Below are 15,207 nucleotides of genomic sequence, written 5' to 3' on the forward strand. Positions count from 1 at the left end.
TGTACCCCAAAATGGTGCTATGAAAAATTACAACTTGTCCCACAAAAAACAAGACCTTTTACAGCTATGTTGATGCAAAAATAAAAAAATGTATAGCTCTTTGAATGAGACGATGGAAAAACTTAAAAAATGGCTTTGTCATTAAGGTCTAAAATAGGCTGGTCATTAAGGGGTTAAATAAGTTTTTTGAAATTTCTGACTTGTTTGGTATTCCTGTAGCTAGTGATAAGACAGTTTATCCTTGTTTTAGTTTAGAAATTTTAGGGATCATTATTGATTCGGAAAAAATGTCATTTAGATTGCCTTTAGAAAAATTAGATAAAATGCGTTCATTATTAATATGCCTTATAACAAAAAAGAAGACGACTTTGAGAGAATTACAGTCTGTACTAGGTTTATTAAACTTTGCTTCCAGAGTTATTCCGATGGGAAGAGTTTTCTCTAAAGGACTGTATTTTGCCACTAGAGGGCTTATTGCCCCAGGTTCTCGCATAAGATTAACAAAACATTTGAAGGATGATTTAGGAATTTGGCTTGAGTTTCTCAGTAAGTTTAATGGCCATAGTTGTTGGCAGCAGGAATTTCAAGATTCTGATTCTCTCGCATTGTTTACAGATGCTGCAGGAAGCATAGGTTTTGGAGCTCTCTGGAATGGACATTGGTCAGATGAGCAATGGTCTTTGTCTTGGATTAAAAATGGTGCTGCCAAGTATATAGTTTTATTGGAATTATTTCCGGTAATTGTTGCTATAGTGATCTGGGGTCCTAATTATAGGAATAAAATAATTTTAATTAATTCAGATAATAAAGGCGTTTGTTTTGCTGTCAACACTCTGTCCTCTAAATCAGACTTCGTGTTTAAACTCTTGTGGCATTTAGTTTTATGTTGTATGCGTTTAAACGTTTGGCTAAAAGCATGTTATATTGAAGGTAGGAGGAATGTTATAGCTGACTGTTTGTCTCGTTCCCAGTGGGTGAGGTTTCGGGAGCTAGTGCCAGAGTCGGATCCTGTCGGAGAGCAATGCCCCATTCACTTATGGGATTTAATATGGGAGTAATTATGGACAGCGTTCATTGTTCTATTGCCCCTAGAACATGGGCTGATTATTCAGCCGCATGGAATGATTTGTTGCAATTTTGTAATTGTCATAAAATTGATTATTCAAATTCCGATGTGAGTTCTTGTCTGTTTTATTTATTTGAATTAATGAATAAAGGGTTCTCTTTTTCAGCCATTTCTAAAAAAAATTGGCAGTCATTTCTTTCTTTCTTCAGTTATATGGTAGTCAGCCTTTTTCTGCTTTCTTTCCCTTTAAGCAAGTTTTAAAGGGTTATATCCTTTAAAGGATAGGAGAAGACCTATTTCTTTTGAATTATTGAGCTTTAGAAAAAATCTGTTTTAATAAGTTTGAGTTGCTATTGTTCAGGTCTGCGTTTATAGTTGCGTTCTTTGCAGCGCTGCGTATCGGCGGGCTTGTGGCCGCATCCAAATATGTTGGTTCTGGTTTAGGAATAAATTATGTTAAAATTGAAGATGACGTTGTTTGGATTTTCATAAAAAAAATCGAAAACTTATTAATTAAGTCGAGGCTCCTTTGTTAGTTTATATAAATTAGATGGTTCCTTTCTTTGTCCAATTGTACATTTTTTTGGGGTTTTAAATATTTATGGTTATTTTATATTTTGATCATTTATTATTATTATTGGTAACCCTAAAGCATCGTGGCCTTTTTATCCACACTTTCTGTCTTGTGTGTATTTATTTTATTATGATTGGTATGTTACTCTGGAATTGTGTTTTGTGCCATCATGGCAGGGTCTCATGTGAACCTTTGTGTTTAGTCTGCAGAAGGAAGTGGTCATACATCTTGGCGTAGCTAGGTTCTCCAGTACCCGGGGCAAAGATTCAGTTTGGCGCCCCCCCAACCTCTTTCCCAACATCTCCTTCCCCCTCGCCGTGTTTGTTTTCTCTACCACTCAATGAGGTGTCATTTCTTTTCCACATTTTTTTTAATGTAACTCGAGCATAAAAACATTTGCACATTTTACAAGCAATATAGTTCTATACACAACACCAGAACCAAGCTCGGTACATAAATACAGCCCCAGCACAAATACAGCTCAATTTAGTGCAACCCCTGCCGTATAGGTGTGTACGGCGTAAAACTAAGGCTCCCAGCATGCCCTGAACAATAATAAGGATATGGTGGGAGTTGCTGTTTCACAAAAAATAAATCATATCATAATCATCTCGCTGCAGATCATACAGCGACTACAGTACTGATTAGAGGCAGAATAATTATTTACATTAAGTGACTCACCGGTGACGTCTCAGATTCTAGTTCTTTTTCTCCATCCGGTCCAGACCTATATTATGACTTCTCCCGGTCACAGACCATTTCTGCAGTTTGCCACTCAGATGTCTTCAGCTTCTCACTTTTCGAACATTTCTACACCTATAAATAAAGATAAAGTTCTCATTATACAACACACCGCGCCCCTAAATATAATAGCACCAAAAACTGCACCTCTAATTATAATAGCACCATACACCGTGTCCCATACACACACATTGTGCCCCCTATAGATAGTGCCTGCTATAGAGCCCCCTGTAGATAGTGCCCCCCATAGATAGTGCCCCCATATAGCCCACCCCTGTATATAGTGTCCCACAAATAGCTCCACCTATAGTACTCCACAGATAGCCCACTGCTGTATATAGCCCCCCCTGTAGATATAACCCACCCCTGTATATAGTGCTCCATAGATAGCCCACCCCTGTATATAGCTCCCCTGGCCCACCCCTGTATATAGTGCTCCATAGATAGCCCACCCCTGTATATAGCTCCCCTGTAGATATAGCCCACCCCTGTATATGGTGCTCCATAGATAGCCCACCCCAGTATAGAGTCCACCCCTGTATATAGTGCTCCATAGATAGCCAATCCCTGTATATAGCCCCCCTGTAGATATAGCCCACCCCTGTATATGGTGCTCCATAGATAGCCCACCCCTGTATATAGCCCCCTGTAGATATACCCCACCCCTGTATATGGTGCTGCATAGATAGCCCACCCCTGTATATAGCCCCCTATAGATATAGCCCACCCCTGTATATGGTGCTCCATAGATAGCCCATCCCAGTATATAGCCCCCCTGTAGATAGAGCCCCCCCGTAGATAAAGTCCCCCTGTAGATAAAGCCCCCCCATAGATAAAGCCCCCCCGTAGATAAAGCCCCCCCGTAGATAAAGCCACCCCCGTAGATAAAGCCACACACTTTTTTATTACAAAAAAATATTTATTCAAACTCACCTTAATCCCGCTCCCACGTCGGCCAGCAGCAATGGAGACCTGCTCTCTTCTGCGCAGGTCTCCTTGGGGTTGAACGAAGCGTCTATGAAAGGCGCTGATTGGCTGGGCAGGATGACTTTCCCTGTCAGTCAGTGCCTTTCATCGACGGAAGCGTGTTGACGCTTCCACTGGTACAAAAGAACTGACTAGCCGGGCACGGAACGTACCCGGCCATTCATTGCTTCTAATTGTACCTGTGTCCTATAGACACAGGTACAATTATAGTGCAGGAGGAGGTGGTGCTGGCGCCCCCCTGTAAGTTGCGCCCGGGGCACATGCCCCGCCTGCCCCCCCTAGCTACGCCCCTGTGGTAGGTTGTCCCAGCTATCTGGAGCCATGCTGACTGCAGTGCTTCTCACATTTGCTGGAGGGTGCATGGGGGAGGATCCATTGAGCAAACAAGACGATCGAGGTGGTCCCACAGATGCTCACTTGTGTTCAAGTCTGACGAATTAGGGGGCCCAGATTCCATCTGCCCTAGGGAAGAAAAGTAGCATGTATGGGTGGATGTAATCTGCATCAATGGATTCATACCCAAATCAGTTCAGAGTGCCTTTCACATGGATGAGTGGGCCCAGAGAATGCCATGAAAAAATTCCCCATAAACTAACGCTGCAGCCACTTCCGCTTGTGTTCTTCCAGCAAAGGTTGCAGGGTGTTAGTTCTATGATGTTTCTCGCCTGACACACCAACGTCCATCCATTAGATGAAGCAGAAAAGGTGACTCTTCGGAGAAGGCAACCTTTTGGTTCAATTCCGATACGGCCGTGCAAATTGAAGCCTTTTTTCCGATGTACCTTAGCATAGGAGCAGTGAACATCTGCTTCAGTGCCCCATACGCAGTAGGGTTCGCTGAACTGTTGTTTTAGACACACATCTGGTAGCCCCCTGATTGATTTCCACGGTGAGCTGCTCCACTGTAGCATGTTGTTCGGCCCTCGCCCCCTTCGTAGCCGACGTAGACCTCTCAGATCAATGACACGTGGTGCTCCGCAGTTTCCACGTCGGTTATTCCCAATGGTGCCATATGTCCACTCACGATATACTTTCAACACAGCAGCACGCAAACAGTTCACAAACTGCGCTGTTTGAGAAATACTGCCACCCTTGGCTTGAAAGCCAATAATCATCCCTTTTTGCAACTCTGATAAATCGCCCCTTTTACCCATGGCAACAACGAGTGATATGTGTTCAGACAGCCTATCGCACACCTTATATACCCATGGAATTGTGTAATCAAGGGTTATGCACCTTAGCTTCCCTTCTCTATACGTCTGCTAATGATTGGTTTCTCACAAAGTAAATGCTTGGTTTTGTTACAGCACCCCCTGCAGGTAAAACCAATCATAGTGGATAAAACACAAAAAACTGTTTAGGCAATGTTAAGGGCTAGGCTTAATGGGGGTTGCAGTGCCACACTGCCACACTGCCACCACCAGGTATATCGCTTTATAAGGATTTTTACAGCTAGTATTGAGTTCAATGCTGTATAAGTTCATATAATGTATACTCTCGTTTCACTCTCATTTTGCAAAGTGATATGGAGATCTGTATTAGACATACTGAGCTCCCACCTCTATAAAGATATTTTATGAAATTAAACTGAAGAGAACTATGGACCTGTTTTCAGTGAAATAAAATTACAAGTACACTTTAACACCTTTAGGCCTCATGTACACGAACGTGTTTTTGCGGCCGCAATTCACCCGCAAATTTGCGGGTGAATTGCGGACCCATTCATTTCTATGGGCCCATGCACACGACCGTTGCATTTCAATGCAAGTTATTAGTGCTATTGTATTGATAAGTCTCCCTCAATGGAAATATTCTTGTTTGTTTAGGATGGTCAAGGGGATAATGATATTATTTAAGGTGGTCTAGAGCAGTAAGGCCTCATGCACATGACAGTAGCCATGTGCACAACGGGTGATTGCGGCAGCGACGGCCGCGGAGTGTCATCCGTGGGCGGTCTGCAAATCACAAACCGTGCACACATTGATTTCAATGAGCCCGGACCACAAATGCGGCCCATATAATGACATGCACTATCTTTTTGCGGTCCGGGCTCGTTGAAATCAATGTATGCACGGTCCGTGATTTGCAGGCGGCCCACGGATGACACTCCGCGGCCGTCGCTGCCGCAATCACCGGTTGTGCACATGGCTACGGTCATGTGCATGAGGCCTTACTGCTCTAGACCACCTCAAATAATATCATTGTCCCCTTGACCATCCTAAACAACCAAGAATATTTCCATTGAGGGAGACTTATCAATACAATAGCACCAATAACTTGCATTGAAAAAAATAATGTTCAGATGCAATATATATCATGCACATTAGTGACCTTTTCTTGTGTGTCATTTACTATTCTGTTTAGGAGCATTATAGTGGTATTGTTCAAAAGCAACGCCATATTCTTCAATAGGTGTGCAGCAAGTAGGGCCTATTCTTGTTCTCTTTTTAACCCCTTCCCGCCGCATCCCTTTTTCAGATTTTCATTTTCGTTTTTACCTCCCCACATTCCAGAAGCCATAACGTCTTTATTTTTCCGTCGATATAGTACTATGAGGGCTTGATTTTTGCGGGACGATTTGTAGTTTTTCGTAGCACCATTTATTCACTGTTCAATTAAAATTAAAACAACATGTTAACTTTATTCTGTGGGTCAATACGATTACGGCAATACCAAATATATATAGTTTTTTCTATATTTTACTAATTTTACAAGCAAAAACCTAAGTGTAAAAAAGAAAATATATTTTGTGTCGCCAAATTCCGAGAGCCATAAGTTTTTTATTTTTCCGTCGATTAAGTGGTATGAGGGCTTATTTTTTGCGGGATAAGCTGTAGTTTTTAATAATAAAATTTCTGTGTAAATGCGACAGTTTGATCACTTTTTATTTTATTTTTTGCGGGAGATTAGGTGACCAAAAAATAGACATTCTGGCGTTTACAATTTATTTTTTTACGGCGTTCACCGTGCGGGTTAAATAATGATATATTGTAATAGTTCAGACTTTTGTGGACGCGGCGATACTAATTATGTTTATTTATTTATTTTCTTAATATGCTCTAGGGGGAAAATGGCAAAAGGTGGGTTTTTTTAACTTTTAATTTTCAAATTTTTTTTTACACGAAAAAAAACTTTATTGAACTCATTTTTACTATTTTTATTAGTCCCCCTAGGGGACTTCAACCAGCGATCATTAGATCGCTTGCACGATATACTGCAATACTAATGTATTGCAGTATATCGTGATTCTGACAGTCATCTATTAAGCCCTGCCAGAGGCAGGGCTTAATAGGTGTACAAAGATGGTGGACCTGGGGGCGTTCATTAAGCCCCCAGGCAGCCATAGCAACCAGAGCCCCCCCGCGCTGCGGGGGGCGCGATGAGCTGTTCGAGGGGGATGCCCCCCTCTTTCTGAGGATTTAAATGCTGCGGTCGGTATTGACCGCGGCATTTAACTAGTTAAACTAGCGGGATCGCGCTCGAGCGCGATGCCGCTAGTTACTCTGAAGTGTTGGCTGTAACATACAGCCGACACCGGCATCGTATGGAGCGAGCTCACTGCGTGAGCCCGCTCCATACTTCCCCTACCCGACTTTGGCGTATGAATACGTCAAATGTCGGGAAGGGGTTAAAAACAATGTGGTCTGTTATTTGAAGTCCCCCGTAAGCGGACTGCAGCCGCTGTTTACATTTATCTCACACATGCAGTGTGGTTTCAGAGTCCGCGTTCTGACCCTGTATTGAGACGATACACACGGTTTAGTGATACCAGTAGAATACTATAGGGACATTCAGATCACATTGGGTATTTTAATTCTAACTGTGTGCTTAATATTTAGTTCAAATAATAGTTATGTTTTATACAGATTAGGAAGTATTCATTTGGTACCTTGGAAACAAAGGCTAATTTATTTGCCTTAGGCAAATTTGGTGTATTTGTCATCAAGTAGGGCCGGCTCAAGGTTTATGTGGGCCCTTGGGCGACACAGACTTAGTAGGCCTCTTTACGAGGGAACTCACGTAAAATGGCAGAAAATGTCACTTTCTGCCACCATATAGACATTAGGCCCTGTTTATGCCACACAGCCCCCCTTCCTGGTAGTTCCACACAGCCCCCTCCCTGGTAGTGCCACACAGCCCCCTGCCTGGTAGTGCAACACAGCCCCCTACTCCCAGGTAGTGCAACACAGCCCCCTACTCCCAGGTAGTGCAACACAGCCCCCTACTCCCAGGTAGTGCCACACAGCCCCCTCCTCCCAGGTAGTGGCACTAGGCCCCTCCTCATATATAGTGACACTAGGCCCCCTCCTCCCTGGTAGTGCCACTAGGCCCCCTCCTCCCAAGTAGTGCCACACAGCCCCCCTCCCTGGTAGTGCCACACAGCCCCCTCCCTGGTAGTGCGACACAGCCACCCTCCCTGGTAGTGCCACACAGCCACCCTCACTGTAGGTAGTGTCTTTGGGGTTCCCTCTAGGAGTGGAATCACCAGCCAGACCATTGCCGCGCTCTGGCTGGGGAATCCGCTTCAGGAAAAGCCCCCTAACGTCACTATATGGACAGTGTTGTCAGGGGGAACCCCAGAGCCATCGTCCCGGGCAGAGCACTACTAGCACTCTGCCTGGGACCCCTGCTCCTGACATCACTGTCCATATATGGATAGTGATGTCTGAAGCAGAGCTGAAGTCCCGGGCAGAGCGCTAGTAAAGGCTCTGCTCCGGTACTCCGACTCTTGGGAAGCCCCTGACATCACTGTACATATAGTGCATGCAATTCTAATGTATTGCAGTACATCTTGATTTTTACAGGCTTTTATTGAGCCCTGCCTCTGGCATGGCTTAATAGCAGCACAAAGATGGCAGACCTGGGGGACTTTATTAGGCTCCCAGGCTGCCATAACGACCATCGTCACCATGCGATCCCTGGGGCGGCGGCTTAGATGATGCGGTCGCTATTGACTTTGGAATCTAAGGGGTTAAAATGTGAAGTGATGGCTGTAATTTACAGCCAACACCTGCTTAGTATAGAGTGGGCTCAGCCAGTGAGCCTGCTTAATTCTTCTCCTTCCCGGCTACGACGTAAGTGTACATCAAATGTCAGCAAGGGGTTAAAGTTCATTTTATCAAATTCTAAATAATCATTAAGTTATAATTGACACTGATTACAAACTTCAGTGCTTGAAATCTTGGCACTATACAGTGTGCTTAATGTTATATGCACTCACCCCTACATTTTTTACCTATGAATGAGCTGCACTTTAGCTGTGTAGATAAAGTTCAATGTATGAACCCCATCCATAGAATAAGCCTTATAGGTCAGCTGTCCCCATTTCTTAATCACTCATGTCAGTCCCTATCATCTGTGCAGCTTGTAATCTATTTTCCATATAACATGCACACTCTAGGGATATTTATCTTTTACTTGATGCAGACATTTTTGCTGGAGGCCCTGTGATTAGGTGGGTTAGTAAGTAATATTGTAGATTGATGAGAGGTTCTTTAACCATATACCATCTAATAGCAAAATTGATTAATCGATTTTATTTCTTTATCATTATTATCCAGACAGCTTTTGGTTTAAGATTAAACGAAGCGTATGAATAAATGTGAAAGTGCACTATAGATATTTTAATGTACTGATTTGTCTCTGGTCCAACTGTTATTTAACAGACTCATCTAAAATGTCAGGATCTAAATGTGCCTGGAGATGTTACGAGAAGGTCTCACTTGCACCCTAGCAGGCAGACAGAGCAAAAGGTAAAAATAACACATAGAGTAAATATAACTGGGCACAGTAAAGGGTACAGGGACATCTGAGCTTGTAATAGCTGACCGTCAGAGGTCTCCAAGGGCAGCTGTTATACAGAGAAGAAGGCAGGTACAGTACCCAACAATGCACAGAATGCCTTACAGAACCATTTGGCATTGGACAGATATCCTAAACTCATTAGAATGACATTCATAAACCCCATTCAACTGTTGAAGTGCAAAGTCCAGGAGATTCCCTGTGTTCCTAGACGGAGCTGTATGGGAACTGTCTAGGCCTCCTACAATGCTGATGAGTAGTCAGATATTGCAATAACCAAATAATCCAGATATTTACCTGTTAAAACCAAGCCAACAACACACATTGAAAGGAGAGTAACTAATTCCAAGAATGATATATTTTTTTCAGGGCATAGACTTTGTGTATAGACAACAATGTTCATTAATACATTGCAGATATCTATTTCACATAAGCATTATTCAGTTTCACATTTCTTAGAAGTTAATTTAGGCATTGATCACGTTTGTGCCAAGATGGACTATGCTATTTTAGTGCACTAGAATTGCATAACTGATGCGTTTTTTTAAAGTCAGTTATACATTCCAGTATCTTTATAACTTAAAGGGGTTATCCGGGGACCAAAAATTGCATTGCAATAATATACTTATGTATTATATATAGACATAAATATATAGACATATATGGACAATGACGTCGGCAGAGCAGTACTGGAGTCCCGGAGCATCAGCTGATGCTTTGCTCAGGGACTCTAGTACTACTCTGCCGATGTCATTGTCCATATATGGACAGTTACAATGACGTGGGCAGAAGTTGTGAAGTCGCCAGGCAGAGCATCAGCTGATGCTCCGGGACTCCAGTACTGCTCTGCCGACGTCATTGTCCATATATTTATGTCTATATATAATACATAAGTATATTATTGCAATGCAATTTTTGGTCCCCGGATAACCCCTTTAAGCTATAAAGATATATATGGACAGTGACGTGGGCAGAAGTTTTGGAGACCCCAGGCAGAGCATCAGCTGATGCTTTGCTCAGGGACTCCAGCGATAGGAAACCCCTGAATTGACCAAATATGGACGTCAGGGGCAGTGCTGGCGTCCCGAGCAAAGCACTAGCTGTTGCTCTGCTCGGGACTCAAGCAATAGGCAATGTGATAGCCCCTTTCGGTCATGTTCACAAACAGCACATGAAGCAAGAGCTCAGTCACGTGGGGCCGTGTCGTAGCGTCATCACTATTAGAAAAGCTCCAGCACTTCCTGAATAATTCATGAGGTTTATACTGCACCATTTAGTACAGAATTTTAAATGAAAGTATATTAGTAAGTTACTTAGTTTCACATAATATATATTATTGCAATGCAATTTTTGGTCCCTGGATAAACCCTTTAATGTTAAAATAGGAAGAGCCTATAAAATAAACAAAAGGTAATATCAACATAAAGGATATTAGCTCCTGCTAAAATTTGTATGATGGTTGGGGGACCCCATAACATATTCTACATCAGGGACCAAGAGCTTTGTTATGCCTATTTCCAGCAGGCAAACAATAAGTTCCCTTTAACCTGTGCCCCTCCATGTCTACTGACTGGCACTATCATCCAGTCCCTGTGATGTATTTCACTAAGTAATAACCTGGACAGATTCAAGTGGAGGTTAGAAAAACAGTCCAAACTATTCTAACGCCATAATAAACAATTGCAATTCAAAAAACATTTTCTACTGGAGTAAAATCACCCAATAAAGGGGTTATGTAGGGACTGAAAGGTATTAACAGTGTACTCACTGCAGTATGTGAGTACACTCTCTAATATACATTCCGGTCTCCTGTAGCGCTGATTAAGAGATTTTAATAGACCTTTTTATAGTGCTGCCAGGGGACCGGAAGTCTAGTTGCCCAGTCTTGCTTGATGACGTGACTCTTCATCATTTGACCAGTCCCGCTGTACTCTATGCACAAGCAATAGTACAGTGATTACATAGAGTACAGCGGGACCGGTCACAGAATGAAGAGTTGTGTCGTCATCAAGGAAGACTGTGCAACTAGACATATGGTCCCCCGCCAGCACTATAAAAATCTATTAAAATCTCATAATCAGCACAACGGGGCACGGGAATGTAAATTAGCAGTGTACTCACATACTGCAGTGAGTACACTGCTAATACTTTTCACTACCCACATAACCCCTTTAATATATTACATTTATTATTTGTTTGTGTGCATTGCTAACATCTGTCAGTTTGAAAATTTATTATGTTTGCAGTATCTTCCTCTTATATTATTAGAATTCTTCCCATGTTTAACCGTCCATAATACTGTATGTTCAGTCATACTCCAATTCCAGCAAATGAGTACCCTGTGATCTAAGCTTGAGTGCCAAGCAGGGGATGGGCAAAATATTTTGGTGACCGAGGCAAACATGTTAAAATGAACCCCCCATAACAGTGGCCACCATACTGAAAGCCACAGTGACAGCCACAGGGCCACCATATGAACAGCATTTGCAATGCCCCCCAAAACACTGACAGCAACAGTGCCCTATAAGTACTAGTCACAGTGCCCCCATGTGAATTTCAACCCTAATGCCTCACATGAATAACAGACACAGTGTCAGCCATAATGGCCAACCAATAACCACCAGCTACAATTCCCCCAGCAGTACTAGCCAACGTGCATCTGGTACCCACAATGCTCATCTTCACTGATGATGGGTTAGTTACGTGTGAGCAGTCTTACAGAGATAACTGGGCTACTATTGAGTGCCAGCGCGTCTGACTGTGCAACAGATAGATGCAACTGTCTTTTGACAGCCTCCTTGTTTTGTATGATGAGCCTCTTCCCCAGGCATAGGAGACGCATGCGTTCTAGGTAGCTGACCTTTATCTAAACCTGGCAGAATGCATAGCGCATTAAAATGAGACTGATGATAATAGTAACCATTGATAACAATCTCCATGTGCCACACCTGAATATACTGTGAAGTATACTAATGTTTGCAGTTTCAGAACATGGCAGACTGCCATAGTACAGTTTATCCCTATTGCCTTATGTTGGAGTCTCTAGATTGTTTTTTGTATGCTTGTAAGTTTTAACTTGTATAATAGTCTCCTGAAAAAGTCATTACTTTTATTAATGTTTAGCAACAAATAAGATTAGAGTATACTTACAGGTCGAAGACAAGAAAGAAGAATGTGTGGGACTCATAGCTGTCTTTGAGCTGAACTGTAATGAATCAACAGACAAATCTTTAGCAAGCATCAAGTGGTGGACGCAGGTAGACAGATTTTTATCATTTAAAGGAAATGTATATTCAGAAAACAGCATATTAGGGCCTGTACACACCAGCGTTGCGCTTCCATTGAGGGGTATCGTCGGAGGTTTCCATCATGTTAACCCCTCAACGGAAAGGCAAACGGAAACCTTATCTTCCGTTTCCCTCACCATTGATCTCAATGGTGACGGAAACGTTGTTAATGGTTTCCGGTTGTCACCGTTGTGACAGGGTTCCGTTGTTTTGACGGAAGCAATAGCGCAGTCGATTGCGCTATTGATTCCGTCAAAACAACGGAGCCCTGTCACAATGGTGACCAACGGGACTCTATTAGCCAGAGCGGAGAGCTACTGAGCATATAGTACATTCATTTTTTTTATTTATGGGCACCATGTACAGTGGCTGCTGCAGGGAAAATTTATGGCCAGACAAAACCTCACCTAGCAATATCAGCTAATTGCTCAAATATTGCTATATCCACATATGTTAAAAAAAAAACCTTTACATGTTGTGTCCTTACCTTTCCACATGACTATACTACTCATAAAGATGGTCACAGTATTTACGTGAAGTTACACACACGCTTTTACCTATTCAAGTCAATGAGTAAGACTTCAGAAAATATGTGCCAAAATTATCAGATTTTATGAAAATGCCACACGCCCCTAACACGATGCATTTTTGACTAGATTATGTGAAAGGGATTTTCAAAAATACTTTTCACTACAATGAAAAATCTGGGTGCAGCAGCAGTAAAATAGTTGTAAAAATTTTTTCTGTCCTTTGACCTTCAGATTATTTTTAAGGTTGTGGCCGTGATGTTGCACATATACATATTCACTTAGATATAATATATACCAGGGGCGTAACTAGGAAAGACTGGGCCCCATAGCAAACTTTTGACTGGGCCCCCCCCCTCCCCTGGGTGTCACACAACCTCCCCTTGTAGATAGTGCCTTTTTTACAGCCCCCCCTGTAGATAACGCCATACAGACCCCCACTATAGAGAACGCCATACAGCCCCCCCTGTAGAGAATGCCATACACCCCCCCTGTAGAGAACGCCATACACCCCTCTGTAGAGAACGCCATACAGCCTCCTCTGTAGATAATGGCATACAGCCTCCTCTGTAGATAACGCCATACAGCCCCCTCTGTAGATAACCCCATACACCCCCTCTGTAGATAACACCATACAGCCCCCTCTGTAGATAACCTCATGCAGACCCCCTGTAGATAATGCCATACAGACCCCCTGTAGATAACGCCATACAGACCCCCCCCTGTAGATAACGCCATACAGACCCCCCTGTAGAGAACGCCATACAGCCCCCTCTGTAGAGAACGGCATACAGACCCCCCTGTAGGTAACGCTATACAGCCTCCCCTGTAGATAACGCCATACAGCCCCCCCTGTAGGTAACGTTATACAGCCCCACTGTAGATAGCGGCATACAGCCCCCCATGTAGGTAATGCTATACAGCCCCCTGTAGGTAACGCCATACAGCCCCCCGTAGGTAACGCCATACAGCCCCCCCTGTAGAGAACGACATACAGCCCCCTCTGTAGATAACGCCAAACAGCCCCCCCTGTAGGTAACACTATACAGCCCCCCTGTAGATAGCGGCATACAGCCCCCCTGTAGATAGCGGCATACAGCCCCCTGTAGGTAACGCCATACAGCCCCCCTGTAGGTAACGCCATACTGCCCCCCCTGTAGATAACGCCATACAGCTCCCCTTGTAGGTAACGCTATACAGCACCCCTGTAGGTAACGCTATACAGCCCCCCTGTAAATAGCACCATACAGCCGCCCCTGTAGGTAACGCCATACAGCCCCCTGTAGGTAACGCCATACAGCCCCCCTGTAGCTAACGCCATACAGCCCCCCTGTAGGTAATGCCATACAGCCCCCCTGTAGGTAACGCCATAAAGCCCCCCTGTAGGTAACGCCATACAGCCCTCGTGTAGGTAACGCCATACAGCCCTCCTGTAGGTAACGCCATACAGCCCCCCCTGTAAGTAACACCATACAGCCCCCCCTGTAGGTAACACCATACAGAACCCCCCTGTAGGTAACGCCATACTGCCCCCCTGTAGGTAACGCCGTACAGCCCCCCTGTAGGTAACGCCATACAGCCCCCCTGTAGGTAACGCTATACAGCCCCCCCTGTAGGTAACGCTATACAGCCCCCCTGTAGGTAACGCTATACAGCCCCCCTGTAGGTAACGCCATACAGAACCCCCTGTAGGTAACGCTATACAGCTCCCCCTGTAGGTAACGCTATACAGCCCCGCCTGTAGGTAACACCATGCAGCCCCCTGTAGATAACGCCATACAGCCCCCCTGTAGGTAGCACTATACAGCCCCCCCTGTAGGTAACGCTATACAGCCCCCCCCTGTAGGTAACGCTATACAGCCCCCTCTGTAGGTAACGCCATACAGAACTCCCCTGTAAGTAACACTATACAGCCCCGCCTGTAGGTAACGCCATACAAGTCCGAGGTTTGTGATGGAGAACTTCAGGGGACTTTCGGTCCCCTGTTCTCCCTATCGCTGCCAGCGATCACACATGTATCCCCTATCTTGTGGATAGGGGATACATGTCTTTTGTAGTTACAACCCCTTTAATGGCAGAGCGGGGAGATACCTCCCTGCTCTGCCGTGGTGTTAAGTGGCGTCGCGCTGTAGTATCCATAGTGGCAGCTAGCGGAGCCTCCGGCCATGGTGGGGGCCCGTGCCTGCGGGCGACACGGGCCCCCTTATGCCGAGGGGCCCGTAG

General features: G+C 44.1%; 1 protein-coding gene across 4 annotated transcripts in view; it reads right to left on the minus strand.

The window, feature by feature from the left end:
• PHKG1 (phosphorylase kinase catalytic subunit gamma 1) overlaps positions 1-15,207 on the minus strand; it is an 85,959-nt gene that overhangs the window by 51,437 nt on the left and 19,315 nt on the right. For all 4 annotated transcript variants that reach the window (XM_075850395.1, XM_075850392.1, XM_075850393.1 and 1 more), the window contains one exon: positions 12,321-12,375. In XM_075850395.1, coding sequence (XP_075706510.1) covers positions 12,321-12,375 — 55 coding nt within the window. The remainder of the gene's footprint in view (positions 1-12,320; positions 12,376-15,207) is intronic.

Source organism: Rhinoderma darwinii, chromosome 2 (genome assembly GCF_050947455.1).
Source record: "Rhinoderma darwinii isolate aRhiDar2 chromosome 2, aRhiDar2.hap1, whole genome shotgun sequence".
Lineage (NCBI taxonomy): Eukaryota > Metazoa > Chordata > Amphibia > Anura > Rhinodermatidae > Rhinoderma > Rhinoderma darwinii.